We start from the raw sequence: 15,573 nt of genomic DNA on the forward strand, positions 1-15,573 counted from the left end.
GTCCTGCCTTCGGCAGGGCGCCCCTGACCATCCCCACCGGGCCTGAGGTCCGCGCCGAGGCCAGGCGAGCTGGGTGGGGGCGGGGCGGGGAGGGGCGGAGGCTCCCACCCCCCAGAGGCTTCGCTGCGCCGCTGGGTACCAGCGCGGGTGGGGCGGGGCGGGGCGGGGCCGGGCACGCTGCGCGCGTCCCCAGGGGCAGCTGAGGTACAGAGGCGCTGCGTCGCCCAGAGCATCCTTTCCAGCTGGTCCCGCCCGCCAGTGCTGCTCTGCTGCTGCTGCCGCGCTGCCGCTGCCTGGTGTGACTTCTTTGTGTTTTGCTTTCTGCCTGCCCCTCTTCTCTGCAGGACCTGTTCGCCCTTCTTCCGGCTATAAGAAGGCAGATGATGAGATGTCCCGGGCCACGTCTGTGGGAGACCAGCTGGATGCACCAACCCGCACCATTTACCTCAACCAACCGCATCTCAACAAATTCCGTGACAACCAGATCAGGTAGGAGAGAGAGAGGCAGGAAGCAGTTAATTCACGGCTGGGATGGGGCTCGGCTTCCACCGGTTGGTTTTTCCTGCAGCCCCTTCCCTGTCCCGCCCCCTCCACCCCGGCTGTCTACACTGGCGTTTGCAGTCTTGGCGTTTTGTCTCCCTTTGCGTTGGTTCTGTGCTCAGGCTGTCTCTGAGTCCAGGGGTGTTTTCAGTCTTTTGTCTCTTATCTCTCCGTCCCTGAGCGCCCTCCCGCGAATTCCCCAGTCCTGTTTTAAGCCTTGGAGAGCTCTCCCAAGCAGACTGTAAGAGGAAGTGCTTTCTAACAGAAGCACTCAGCTCTCTGTGCCCGGGACGTTGGTTACGAGGGCTTTATTTGCTAGGAAACTTTGCCCAGAGTTAGTGGGAAGACAGACAGACACACACGAACATTTAAGCGTCTGCTTTTTGCCGGCCTCCGTATGGGTGCTTATTAAGCTATGTCAGTTTTATAAACCCAATGACCTCTTGAAGAAGGCAGTCTTAGCTTCAGATGAGGTAACTGACACAGACAGATGTTAAAAGTACCAGTGGCCACTTAGCTACTAAATGGCAGAGCTGGAACATGAACCACCTCCAGTTCTTTCTGCCCTGCAAAGCTCAATCTTTGAGGCACAGGAGTTAGCCTGTTTGTAAATTTCACTTACCTTCCAGACTCGGACAACTTTCTCTGGGGCGTGGGGGGAATTGGTAGCCCTGTGAGGGGCTCAGAACCCCAAGCTCAGGTGGAGAGAGGGTAAATGATGGGCCAGGTTACACACAAATTATTGACAAAGCTGAATTCCAGCCCTGGGCTCCTTCCAGAAACTTCCAGAAGAGCTTTGTTATATGCTAAGCGTCCCCTGCAGCCTTAGCACTTGTACAGGCTCTGTAGTCTGACATCTTTGTTTAGAAAGGCCTGGCTCTTGGACATTATTGTAGCTTGGCAAGATTTGGGATCCAGCAGTGGCGCGTGTACTCTGCAAAGGTGACCCTTCCTTTTTTAGGAGAATGATAGATGATCTTGGCTTTGTCTTGGGTTTTAAGAATAACCATTGGGACCTCTTTTAGACTTAACAGTGCAGCTTAGAAGAATGGCCAAGGCCACGTTCAAGGATGGGTGGGCTTGGTTTAAGATACGGGGCCTCACGCACAGGAGTTAGCGCTTCACACACTAAGGTAGTTCTTCTCAAAAAGACAGTAACACGTGCTGGTGAGGACATCGCAACATGGGGGCCTCATACATCACTGATGGGAATGGGAAACAGTGCGGCTACTTGGGAAAACAGTCTGCAGTCTCTTAAAAGGTTAAATGTGAAGTTACACGTGACCCAGCAATTCTGTGCCAAGGTATATATACCCAAGAGACATGAAGCCGCGCGTGCACACGAAAGCTGGTACAAATGTTCATAGCAGCCTTATCACAATAGCCCAAAGTGGCAACAATCCCAGGTTCTGTCACATGACAAAGGGATAAAGAAAATGTGATGCCCCCATACAGTGGAATATTATTTGGCCACAAAAGGAGTGAACTCCTACAATGTGGGTTAATTGAAAACATCACGCTCAGAAAAAGAAGCCCGTAGCGGGCCTCACATATGGTTGCATTTATATGAAACATCCAGAAGAGGCAAATCTATTGAGACATAAGATAGATTAGTGGTTCCTAGGTCTGGGGAGGAGGTTGGGGAAAGGGGGCAACTCCAGCGTGTGTGGGGTTTCATTTTGGGGTGGTGGGTACACAGCTCTGTGAAATTCCCTTAATCTGCCTGGAGTCCTGCACTGAGCAGCTCAGTCCCTTTCCTCACACTGTCTCACGTGTTTCTATTAGTTTTAAAAAGATTGTTTTTAAAAAGTATGCGTATACCGTATGAGGCTATGGAAAGGAAGAGTTACTTTTCTTTTTAAACTTTAAGATATTTTGAAAGTAGTATTTTTGCTTAGTTCTTTTTTTTTTTTTTTTAAATCTTTCTAGGGCCGTATCCACGGCATATGGAGGTTCTCAGGCCAGGAGTCCAAGTGGAGCTGTCACCGCCGGCCTACACCGCAGCCACAGCAGTGCAGGATCCTTAACCCACCGAGTGAGGCCAGGGATTGAACCTGTGTCCTCACGGATGCGAGTCAGATTTGTTTCCTCTGCACCACGACGGGAGCTCCACTTCCTATTTCTGTAATTTCAGCATCTTTTTGTGCCTACTTAAAGCTGGGAGACTAACGTAGGGGTCTGTGTGTTTTTGTCAAAATTCCCTGGTTTCCATGGAAGGTGAAAACTTGTAAAAGCCTCGGTAATGCGGCTTCCCAACCTGTTCTTCACAACCTGTGGTCGACTCTCTGACTTTTGAGACGTATTTATTTTGGCTGCCCTGCGGCAGGTGGAGTTCTCGGGCCAGGGATCGGATCAAGCCACAGCTGCGGCAGCTCCAGAGCCTTAACCCGCTGTGCCCGGCTGGGGATCAGACCCTCGGCCCAGGGCTCCCCAGATGCTCTCTATCCCGTTGCACCACAGCAGGAGCTCCAAGACTTATTTTTATGATCGAAGCGTTTTCCCGTGGCTGCCGGTTGTTGCACAGTTTCCTTAGTGCTTTCCCGGGGTGGGGGAAGAGTTAGTGGGAGTGTCCGTGGATTGGCTCGGAAAAAAGTGGGTAGACGCAAACTACTCTATTTAAAGCCTTGTATGACTGTATGACTGGATCTGTTAAAAGTGTGAAATCGTAACGATCACACTGTTTCTGAGCTCGTGGTTTATGCCATGAGCACAGGTGTCAGACACACTGAAGAGGGTCCAAGAAATGAAAATGCGATGCCTGCTGTTCCGTAAAAGGGCCTTTGGGAGTTCCTGCCGTGGCGCAGCGGGATCGGTGGCGTCTTGGGAGCACTTAGACGCAGGTTCGCTCCCTGGGCTGGCACGGTGCACTAAAGATCCAGCATTGCCACAGCTGCAGCCTAGATCTGATCCCTGGCCTGGGACTCCATGTGCCACGGGGGTGGCCAGAAAAAGAAAAAAATCGGTGCTTCCAGTACTTGCGGTGTCTCGCCTGTGTATTGGGAGTTAATGGTAATGTGACTGGTCGTTCGTTAAAGGATTGGGTTTCAAGCCTCTTGCTGTTAGTGTTGAAGGATTTTCCACAATGTTGAGCACCGTTGTTTTAGCGCTTTACAATCACTGAAACCAAGTTGTGTAAAAATGGTGATTTTTAAAGAACAAATTTATTGCAGGGTAGATGGCTTACACTGTTGTGTCCATTTCTGCTGTGCGGCATAGAGACCTCATCACAGGCACACCTAGATAGGCGTTGCCTTATCTCACAGTACCTTCCAGCATGTTCTAGCCCGAGAGACTGGCTCTAGCTGCCTGTGCTGTCCACTAGGAGTGGGTGTCTTTTTACCTTGGTCATGAATGTTTGCTCAAAGTTGATAGAGCTGCTCGGAGGGATATTTTCCTAAAAGGGAGCCGATTTCTTTTTCTTCATTTTGTTTTTCTTGGGAAAATATGAATGCATTTTCTGGGAGGCTGGGGCCTGCGGTGTGTATCCCGGATGCTCTGCTTCTGCCTGGAGGCTTTTGAGAAGGGAGCAGGTGGGACGGTCGCGCCGGGTGCTGATGTGGGAGGGGGCTGTCGGTTGGGCTTGGACGCCCCTGTAACCCCGGCCCCCCCCGCACCCCAAAGGCACCGTGCTCACTCACATGCCCCACCCCAGCCCACTCTGGCTTGGAGGAGTGCAGAGATCACCGCCAGGGTGGCCTGGAGCCTTGGCACCTCCCGGGGCACGCCGGACACGGTGACTCCAGTTGCGCGAAATTCTGGGAGGGCCTGGACGGTGTAAGCGGCTGTCTCTCTAAACCTTGTTCTCGACACTGAAAATAACGCCCGTGCTTGATCTGAAGCCGTGTAGCTCGACGTTTTCCATTTCCGAAGCCGGTGACTTTGGATGGCCGTAAATTACGGAGCAGTAGGACGTGGTCTTTTCCGCGAGGCACCGAGCTTCGGGGACCTTCGCTGCGAAAACAGTCATCGTCTTCGGTCACCTGGGAAAGAAGAGCTGCTGCCAAGTGCCTCGTACCTGTGCCCGTGGAGCACTGTGTCTCCGTCCACCGGAGGGGATTCTCTTTTCTGAAACGGACAATCCCATCTCCTTTAAAACGGCGTTTTGGAGGTGGTCCCGTCGTGGCGCAGTGGTGAACGAATCCGACTAGGAACCATGAGGTTGCGGGTTCAGTCCTGGCCTCGCTCAGTGGGTTAAGGAGCCGGAGTTGCCGTGAGCTGTGGTGTAGGTCGCAGACGCAGCTCGGATCCTGCGTTGCTGTGGCTCTGGCGTAGGCTGGTGGCTACAGCTCCGATTGGACCCCTAGCCTGGAAACCTCCATATGCTGCGGGAGTGGCCCTAGAAAAGGCAAAAAAAAAAAAAAAAGACAACCCCCCCAAAAAAAACCCCCAAAAGCGTTATGGAGATAAAATGCACATACCATATAATGTGCTCCTCTGAAGTACACAGTTCAGTGGCTTTTAATATATTCAGAGTTGTACCTCGATCATAATTCTAGAGTATGTTATCACTTCCAGAAGGAACTCTGTACACCCTTGAGCCATCACCTCCCCACCCCTTCCTCCTCTAAGCCCAAAGCAACCACTAAGCTTCTCTCTATCTCTGTAGATTTTTCCTATTCCGAACATGTCATGTGAATATTATTTCCCTTTAAACATTTTACGTTAAATATTAAATGCTTATAGAAGGCTTGCTTACTAGGAGGAAGCTGATGGTGAATATTTAATTTTGTGTATCTGAATTTTAAAAACGTTTTCAAGTTAAAAAAATCTTTTCCCGTTGTGGCTCAGCGGATTAAGAACCCAGCCAGTATCCATGAAGATGTGGGTTCGATCCCTGGCCTCGCTCAGTAGGTTAAGGATCCGGAATTGCCGTGAGCTGTGGTGTAGGTCGCAGGTGCAGGTCACATCTGGCATTGCTGTGGCCCTGGTGTAGGCCAGCAGCTACAGCTGCCATTTGCCCCCAAACCTGGGAACCTCCATATGTCGTGGGTGCAGCCCCAAAAAGACACACACATCTTTCTCGAGAAATTATTTTGAAATGATGGACTAATGGAAGGAATGGGCAATATTGATGTAATCAGGACCAGGCCTGTGCAGTCTTTTTGAGTATCAGCTTGCCGTTTCAAAGGGTGAGTGGCAGGGCTCTCAAGCGGTTTCCTCCAACCTTGAAGTCTTCCAGACAAGTTCACACTGTTGACAGTTAGTCCATTTAGAATGCATCATTCATTTCAGGTGGGCGCTGGCACGATAGCAAAACTCTTCCTTAAAGCAGTAACTGCCAGCTTTGTGAAGCCCCCGCATTTCTTCCGGGGGGCTTGTCTTAAAGTTGTTTTAAAATTTGTGGGAATATTTTGTTGGTTTTGCCAGAAGAAGTTTAAAGTAGAACCTGGCCTTCATAGGACGGAGAGTTGAGCCCTGGATGGGGGTCTTACGGCGCCAGAGTTTGGTGACGTTTCGCTGGGATCCTGACGTCCGAGGGTGTGAAGACGACGAAGCCATCCGCAGAAGCAGCTTGTGTATGAAGAGCCGTGAAGGATGCCTGTCTGCCTGGTCCTGGACCTGATGTCGTGCAGGGCTGCCAGGCCGAGGGGCTCTATCCACACGTCCATAGCCGCAGAATTCGGGTGGGGTCTGGTCCTCACGCTTGAGGTGCTTGCGGTTGGACAAGGAAACATCACCCAGATCCTGGGACCAACCCTGACTGCCTTTTGTGTACACATCATTGTTTTAAAAACCAAGGATTAGGGAGTTCCCTGCTGGCCTAGCAGTTGAGGATCTGTCGCTAGGGTTGCTGCTGTGGTGGAGGTTTGATCCCTGGCCCGGGAATTTCTGTAGGCTGCAGGCACAGCCAAAAAGACCCCAAACAAACTAAGATGTCCATTTCTCACGTGGGACAATGAGCTTTATCACGTCCGGCGAAGGTAAGGTGTGTAAAGACCCTTAGCAAGAGCAGTAGATTGTGGAGTTCCCACTGTGGTGCAGCGGGTTAAGGATCTGGTGGTGTTTCTGCAGCAGCTGGGGTTGCCGCTGTGGCCTGGGTTCAATCCCTGGCCTGGGAATTTCCATATACCATAGGTGTGGCCAAGAAAAAGGTCGTTGATCATGTTGAAAGCATTCCCTTTATCTGCTTTCAAACAGCCTCAAGATTTCCTTCTGTTTATGCTGTTTTTATTTATCTGTATTTCTAATAGAAATTGTGCATACGAAGACATATAATGTGACGGTTTGATACACATAGTGAAATACTACAGCCAAGCTGACGAGCATATAATCTCTTCACACAGTTACCATTCACTTTTTTTTTCTTTTTGGTCCGTGCCACTGCACGCACAAGTCCTGGGTCCCGGGATTGAACCCAAGCCAAAGCAGTGACAATGCCGGATCCTTGAGCAGCTAGGCCACCACGAACTCCTCATTCGTTTTTTTTAAATGGAGAGGCATATACTCGGTTCATCTCCACACCAGGCGCTCCCATCCTGTATTTCCTGAGCATGAACGGTGTCACAGCATATTGAGAAACCTCCTGTAAATGCCAGGAGCAATGAATGCCCTCAGAGATGCTTGGAGAAGAACCTTTATCAGCTGTGCACTGCTTGGCAAGGCTTTTGAGGCATCCTGCAGGTAAAAGCATTCAAATTGGGGGCCTTCGGCACTGTGTTGTTTCAGGTAACTGTGAAACGCTTGGGCTTTCTTGAAACGTAGTATTTTTAGAAATAGAAAAGCGTCTCAGCCTCGAGCCGGTTTTGTATGTGATGTTTCTAAGGAAACAGCAAATGTCTAGGAGAACCAGTGGGGACGGTGGTTTCTTTATCACGTCGATCCTTGTACGGGTGGATGTGGTGCATGCTTTGAATTTGACCAAAGAAAGGTCCCTGCCGTTCTCATTTATAAAAACAGGTGGAGGAGTTCCCTTGTGGCACAGTGGGTTGGGGATCCAGCGTGGTCACTGCAGCCAAAACCCAAACCCAAAGCAAAACAACACCGTTAAAACAGGTATAAAGGCACTGGGTTTGAGTTCTAGCCGGTAGCTTACTTTCCCTCTGCTGTTTCCCAGGTTCTGTGTAGCTCTTCCTGTCCGCTGTGAACTTGAGCCGTTCCAATTCTTAGGGATAAAAAGAAGGGAGCATCGGGAGTTCCCGTCGTGGCGCAGTGGTTAACAAATCCGACTAGGAACCATGAGGTTGCGAGTTCGATCCCTGGCCTTGCTCAGTGGGTTAAGGATCCGGCGTTGCCGCAACCTGTGGTGTAGTTTGCAGACGTGGCTCGGATCCCTCTATGCGGTGGCTGTGGTGTAGGCCGGTGGCTATGGCTCTGATTAGACCCCTGGCCTGGGAACCTCCATATGCCGCGGGAGCGGCCCTAGAAAAGGCAAAAAATGGAAAAAAAAAAAAAAGGGAGCATCAGGCTTTGTGAAAAACACACGTTAAAAGTGAACCAGAACTGGACGCTAGGGTCAGTGTGACAATGGAGTGCTCTATGGTTCCAAATCAGATCTTGGAACAGAAATGGGTCCCATCGCAGGAAATCCCGGTGAGCTTTGAACTCTGTGATTGGGTAGTATTGTGTCAGTGTCATTTAACTGGCTTTGATCATTGTGCTGTGGCCATAGGGTCTTGTTGCAGGGGAACTGGGTGAAGGTATGTGGCGACTCTGTACAAAGTTTGCAGCTCTTCTGCAAGTATAACCTCATTTCACAATAAAAATATGTTAAAAAAACCTGGAGTATCTGGGAGAATGAGACCTAAATGCTCTTCCCTTTCTGTCGGAAGCTTTGGAAAGGATGCTTTGGAAAGCGTTGGGTCCTTGCTGGAGACAGACGTGTTTTGAAGGGGTGGCAATCAGGGGAGACTGGACCTGTGTCTTCCAGTATTGATTGTGCTGGTCACATGGGAAGGCTGGACCCCTCAGACAGCGGCACCGGAGTTTGCTGGCCTGCCATCATCCGATCGGGTTGTGTTGATGCGGAAAAAGTGGCAACGTGGGCTGCAGAAAGTTCTGCGGTCAGAGTTCAGTCATGTGCGCGCTCGTGCGATTATCCACAAAGGAGCATCTGGGCGTTCATTCTGCTGCTTCTGGCTGAGTCACTCAACAGACAGCAAAAGCCACCTCGGAAATGCCCGTCAGCGCCCCTTTCAGGAGGGACAGTGCTTAGAGAGGACAAAGGGAGCGGTTCCACCATTGTCGGGATGCAGGGATGGATGTTGTACAGAGATGTTTCCTGAAAGGCAGGAGGTTAGGTTTTATCATGTAAATGCTGATCTGTGCTTTTCTCCGACACGAAAGCCAGCTCTTTGAAACTTCGGCGGCAGGCTTTTGGCCACCCTACCTATTTTCCATTGGATGCGCCACAGGAGGGGTCTGGGGAGGTGGGGATGGTTCTCTGTATCTTCGGTATCCGCACCCCACAGGCCCCCGAGGAGTGGTGGCTGGGTCCGGCTCTCAGACCTGCCTGCGTCCGGATGACAGCAGAGAGGGGCCCAGGTCTGTCACTTAAGGTCTGCATCCGCATCAGGGGTCCCCGAACTTGACCCCTTGTCCCATCAGTAAAAGTCTTGACTGTGAACCTGTACGTCTGCTTTATTATCTACACTTACGTGTTACAGTCATTAGTTATGACATCAAGAACCAATACGTATTTACCGAGATTCTCGGTTAAGAATTAGGGTTGGAAATCCACATTGCTGGTAGTTTTTTTCCTTTTTCTTTTTTGTCTTTCTAGGGCTGCACCTGCAGTTTATGGAGGTTCCCAGGCTAGGGTTCGAATCCGAGCTGTAGCCACCAGCCTGTACCACAGGCACAGCAACACCGGCTCCTTAACCCACTGAGCGAGGCCAGGGATGGAACCCACGTCCTCATGGATGCTAGTCGGGTTCATTAACCGCTGAGCCATGATGGAAACTCCCTGCTGGTAATTTTTTTCATTTTTGAATTTTTTTTTGGCTGATTTTATCAAAATCAGAAGTAACTACCAGAAAAGTAGTTTGGAAGAACTTCTATTTCCTAGAAGGGTCAATTCTCCTGCTTATCCTCTTGGCCTTAGTTTATCACTTTTTTTTTGTCTTTTTTTGTTGTTGCTGTTGTTGTTGTTGTTGTTGTTGCTATTTCTTGGGCCGCTCCCGCGCCTTATGGAGGTTCCCAGGCTAGGGGTCGAATCGGAGCTGTAGCTGCCAGCCTACGCCAGAGCCACAGCAACGCGGGATCCGAGCCGCGTCTGCAACCTACACCACAGCTCACGGCAACGCCGGATCGTTAACCCACTGAGCAAGGGCAGGGACCGAACCCGCAACCTCATGGTTCCTAGTCGGATTCGTTAACCACTGCGCCACGACGGGAACTCCCAGTTTATCACTTTTGATTTGCGTTTTGCTTCATTGCCTGATTCTTGAGCTACTTGTTCTTTGTTTTTGTTTTTGTCACGTCTGCAGCACATGGAAGTTCCAGGGCCCGGGATCAAATCCTAGCTGCCGCTGCCACCTGCGCCACAGCTGCGGCAACACCAGATGCATAACCTGCTGCACTGCAGTGGGAACTCCCATCCGTGTCCTATTTTAGAGTCCACATGTAAGTGATACCATATGGTATTTGTCCTTGTTCTCTTGGGGAGGGTTAGTTTAGTTGGAATTAGAGAAATTCGTCATAAATGCAGCATCTCGCTGGACACTGACGCTGTCACTCCCTGAGTGCCTGGGAGGAAATGCACAAGGTGAACTTGGGTGTAGGGCATCGGTCTGCGTTTTATAGCCTGCCGATTCCACCTGCAGACCTGCCGCCCTGAGAGCGTGAGGCAGGGCCAAGGTGTGCCAGGTGTGCCGGGCACCTGCTTTGGGTGCTGGTGAGAGAACAGAGCCCGGCCTACCTCCGCCTTCAATTCACCGCAACTCCCCTACAGCCCAAGGCCCCTGCAGACTCTTTCCCGCAGCATAGTAAGAACCTTAAACTTGGTCCAGATAGTAACTAGACTGTTAGCCACCTGTGAACCCGAGGTCTGTGTCTGTCTCCCCCATCGTCTCCCTCCTTCCGCCCTGGTTTTGGACCATTAGCTTCTCCTCCTCTCGGCCTCTGCTTTGACTTGCCCGAGGGTGCTTGGCGCTGTGAATAATACATGATCTGAAAACTGAATCGCAGGTGCCCTTCTGTAAAGGAATAGTCCTTTAATCACCCCATCAGCGAATGACTCCTTTCTTTCTGTTCCCGCAGAGGGCGAGGTTTGGGGAAGTGGTGTTGTCTGGCCCCTGAAACCTACCCCGGAGCTCTGAGCGCCTGCAAGTGGTGCTCTCGCTTCAGCAGAGCGAGGCTGTGTGCTGGGTGGCGTCATGATGACGTCCCCAGGATTCCGTTTCTGGGAAAATGGCCTCGTGTTAATTTTTAATGTTACTTCGGTAAGTGACGAGTCCATCCCTCATTCCAGCGTGGCTGTATCAGAGAAGCCGAATTATTTCCTACGACCACCACATCGAGGGCCCGCAGCCACACCGACGGCTCTCACGGTTCCTTTTCGGCTGTCACAGGGCTTCACCGCCAGTCGTATTTGAGTAAAGTTGTGTTCACTGTGTGCGACGCTTGGCTATTGCAGGAGAACTCATGTTAAGGACGGCAGGGAGTGCGTGTGGCCGTATGAGTTACTCTCTGCGTGGGGGTCTTGACTTGGGTCAGCCAAGCTTATAAGCCAAACACGGTCCACGTTAGGAAGCCAGGAAACTCCAAGGCAAAGCCCGACAGACATCAGGGGAGAGAGTCCCACGAGTGTCTTCAGCAGTCTTCTTCCTCCGTTCTGGGCAGATGTGCACACAGGCACATCTGGCACTCGCGCCCAGTGCTTTATAATGGCGAGTGAACATCTGCCTCCTTTGAGGGTTCGAAAAGGTAGTGTGTGTCCTTACACCTGTCCCCCCAAACTCCAAGCCACAAGCCAGTATGGAACTTTGAGGAAATGTTGAGAAAGCTTGCTGTTGCTAATCAGCTCCTGGCCATTTTGTCATGTTCCTACCTCCGAATTTCTGAGGCCCCTATATTTCAAGTTTTGTAGTCCATTTGATAGTATTTTCTTTGGATGGTTCGCTGGCACCGTACAGTGTTGCAAATTTTTTTTTTTCACATATGCTTAACCAGACAAGGAGCTATTTTTAATACAGTGCTGCTGTTTGCTATCAAATAAAAAAAAATGAGTGTTTAATAGAAACCAACCTATGATGTTGAAGAATTTTGGATTGGTGGATTGCTTTATAAGAAAGTTGGCTGACTTTTTTTTTTTTAATTTTTATTTTTTTGTTTTTTGTTTTTGTTTTTTCTTTTTTCTGTTATTACTCAAATGAATTGATCACATCTGTAGTTGTATAAGGATCATAACAATCCACTTTCACAGGATTTCCATCCCATAACCCAAGCACATCCCCCCATGACTTTGGTTTTGTTTTTTGTTTTTTTTTCTTTTTCTAGGGCTGCTTCCGCAGCATATGGAGGTTCCCAGGCTAGGGGTCTAATCGGAGCTGTAAGCTGTAGCCGCTGGCCTACACCACAGCCATAGCAACGATGGATCCGAGCCGCCTCTGCGACCTACACCGCAGCTCACGGCAATGCCGGACCCTTAACCCACTGAGCGAGGCCCGGGACTGAACCCGCGACCTCATGGTTCCTAGTCGGATTCGTTAACCACTGAGCCACGATGGGAACTCTCATGACTTTGGTTTTAAATCATGATGCTTTCTGTATAAATAGCTTGCAGATAATGGACTTAGCAGATACGTTGCTAAGCAGCTGAAGATCAAACAGCCGTCAGATGGTCTTTCCAACTGTTGTGCTAAGGGCCTCCTGCTTTTCGATATTTTGAGTGACTATGATTAGACAGAGTGAAAACAATAAGAATGTCTAGGTTTTTTGAGAAACTCATGTGCTGTTTACTTTGTGAACTATATCGGGTATTTAAAAAATGAGAACAGCATAAAAATGTGTCCAGGAGTTCCCGTCATGGCACAGTGGCCAGCGAATCTGACTAGGAACCATGAGGTTGCGGGTTCGGTCCCTGCCCTTGCTCAGTGGGTTAACGATCCGGCGTTGCCGTGAGCTGTGGTGTAGGTTGCAGACACGGCTCGGATCCCGTGTTGCTGTGGCTCTGGCGTAGGCCTGTGGCTACAGCTCTGATTCAGCCCCTAGCCTGGGAACCTCCATATGCCTCGGGTGTGGCCCTAGAAAAGGCAAAAAGAAAAAATAAATAAATAAATAAATAGTGTCCACATACCTCCATGGAATAATAATATTTAACAGCATTAATAATGTAATGAACAGAGCTGACTGAGTGCCAGAGCTATGTCCTAACTTCTAGATGTGGTCTGTGCTTAGGAAGACTGTGCAGGTAGTTTCTGACTAAAAAGTGAATTGTGTTTAAAACCCTTGTGCGGGTTTATGTAGCCTATGAATTATCACATGCACTTTTGTGAAATCTTTGCAACATGGCATCAGTGCCGATGGTTTTGTTTTTTTCTTCCTTTTTAGGGTCACACCTGTGACATATGGAGGTTCCCAGGCCAGGGGTCAAATCAGAGCTGCAGCCACCGGCCTACACCACAGCTCACGGCAACACCAGGTCCTTAACCCACTGCGCGAGGCCAGGGATCCAACCTGCGTCCTCCTGGATCCTAGTCAGATTTGCTTCTGCTGAGCCACAACAGGAACTCCACACTTGGTGAATTTTAATGTTACCGTTGTTTGCATTTTAGTTTACGTGTTTGGCAATAATTTCCCCCTAAACTTTGTACGTATACTTGAGTTTAAAAAACAAACAGGTTTCGAGTTGCATTAGCAATTAACCAGCAGTGTGGAAATCGAGTAGGCTGAGGCAATTTAAGGAACAAACACAAACATTTTCTTTTTGCAGCAACTTGGTGCATAAGATTTAATTTTAGTGTTTGCCTGAGGTTATCATGGAGACATTTCAATTACTACGTATTTATTGGAAAAGCGGTGACAGAAACAACTAGCAGGGTAAACTGCTTTTCTTTATTTTATCTTATTTTTTTCCTGAAGAGCCAAAGGAGGGGAGGCAGTCAGGGAAAGTGGGCAAAGAAACCTGGTTCGGGGTCTTGGCTCCCCCAGTTTCCAGCTGAACGATTGCGCGGGAATTCGTCTGGGGCTGCGTTTCGCGGTTGATCCGGGGAAGCGCGCTTCCTTGAAGGCGTCTTGTGACATTAAATGACGTGCCAAACGGGCAGACGTCCGGAACGTGATGCCCTGGGCTTGGCGCCCGTCCCATCCTCCTCGACACGTCACGAAGGCTGCTTTCCTTTCCTTTGTTTCTCTGGCATCGCGCGCAATGCGTAGAACATGAGCTGCACCGCCTTCACTTTCAAGTGCACGGTTCAGCTGGCTTGGGTCACTCACATTGTCCTGCAGACAATTCCCAGAACGCTCCTCATCTTCCCCCACGGAGACTTCCCGTCCATCCAACCGCTCCCATCTCTTCCCTTCTCTCTGCTCCTGCCTCCAGCAGACACCTCAAGTAACGGTCTCACTGCCCCACTGGCTCCACCGCTGCAGCGACTTTGAGGTCTCTGTCAGGCTGTCCTTTTATCTCCTGGGGTTTCCATCCTTGGATGCTGCTGTGCTTTGTCTTAGGTCTGCTGTGCATCACAGCGAGACCACTTACGCAATAGCTGTAAAAGCACAAAGGCAGTTCCCGTGACCCTCTCCCTCCCTGTTTCTGCAGCATCACTGTCTTCCCCGGATGGTCCTGGGACAGTCGCAGTGTTCCAGGGCCAGGATGGAAGGCCACGGGGCTGAGAGGAAGTGTGGTGGGATGGGGCTTGGGCTTGAATCAGCCCTGCCTTAGCACGCAGGTGGTGTCTGCTGCCCTGGTTCAGCCTCTCATTTCTCCACGGCTCCTGTGACCACTCCACCCCCGCCCAGCTCCCTCACTGGTTCTCTTCTGGTCCCTTGTCATTAAGGAAGAACATGTAGGGCGCTGGGATTCTCTGTCCAGGGACTGTCACTGTTCATGTCTTGTCCTCAGTAAGAGGTGCGAGGCTGTGGTCGTTCTGTCCCTGCTTCCTGTCCCATTGCTGCGTGGCTGCAGTTGCTCCTGCGGCTCTAATCAATGCTTTTCCCCTGGGATGTGGCTTCTTCCTGCTACAGCCTTTGGTGCTAAAGTCTTTCAAGGTCTTTTAAGGTTCGGGTCTCACATCTCTTAAGAAGCATATCTTTAATCTTCCATCCCCTACCCATCTTCTGGGCAGGACCAGCCCCCTCCCAGCCCTGCAGGCTGCAGGGACTTTCCTGCTGGGACTTAGCCTGTCCTGTTGCATCTATTTGATGCCTGACATGGCATCTGTGCCCTACCATCCTTGATGGCAAACTGTCGCTTTCCGTAGCCTTCTTGCCAGCACCCAGCACAGTCCCGGGCCAGTGGGTCACAGAAAGTCTTTGCTGATTGACTTTGCTCTGCAGGTGAGGGTCAGAACTAAGCAGAAAATCGGAATTGGCTTCAGATGTTATTCTAAGATTTCCCTTCCTGCTAAATTGCTTATTGAACAAAGTCAAACACTCCCTCCCCCCAAGCAGTTACTTAAGCCTTAGAAATTGATGTCTTGCGTGGTTTTGATGTTGTGCTTCTATATATAAAACACTCTTGAAAAGGGGGCCACTGAGTAAATGCTTTTAACGTCAGTTTTTTTCAGATTTAGAAGATTGATATCTGCCCTCAGAGGCAGGTGCCTGTGGCATTTAATGTGATAGCTGGCATCCTTAGTTGTTTGTTTCAGTTGAAGTGTAAGATTCGTTCATCCGACAGATTTATTTTTAGTTGCTAGTACACCGCAATCACTGTCCCCTTGGGGACCCAGTGGGAAGGCAAGGCATTGTAGTCGAGCTCCGATCATCTTGGGACTCTCCTTTCCCGAACTCTGCTTTAGCTTTTTGGGTGGTTTGGGTGCATGTGTTGACTTTGAGAGCACCCATGCTATCCAGGCCTGGATAAGCTAGTTTCAGTCTGCTTTCTGTCCCCCACCCCCAGCTCTTAGAAGTTCCAGAAGGGGGAGACTCAGA

General features: G+C 50.1%; 1 protein-coding gene across 1 annotated transcript in view; it reads left to right on the forward strand.

The window, feature by feature from the left end:
• Nucleotides 1-365: 365 nt before the first annotated feature.
• ATP8A2 (ATPase phospholipid transporting 8A2) overlaps nucleotides 366-15,573 on the forward strand; it is a 437,578-nt gene continuing 422,370 nt past the window's right edge. The window contains exon 1 of the mRNA XM_047756120.1: nucleotides 366-489. Coding sequence (XP_047612076.1) covers nucleotides 389-489 — 101 coding nt within the window. The 5' untranslated portion in view covers nucleotides 366-388. The remainder of the gene's footprint in view (nucleotides 490-15,573) is intronic.

The sequence above is a fragment of the Phacochoerus africanus genome, chromosome 13, assembly GCF_016906955.1.
Source record: "Phacochoerus africanus isolate WHEZ1 chromosome 13, ROS_Pafr_v1, whole genome shotgun sequence".
NCBI lineage: Eukaryota > Metazoa > Chordata > Mammalia > Artiodactyla > Suidae > Phacochoerus > Phacochoerus africanus.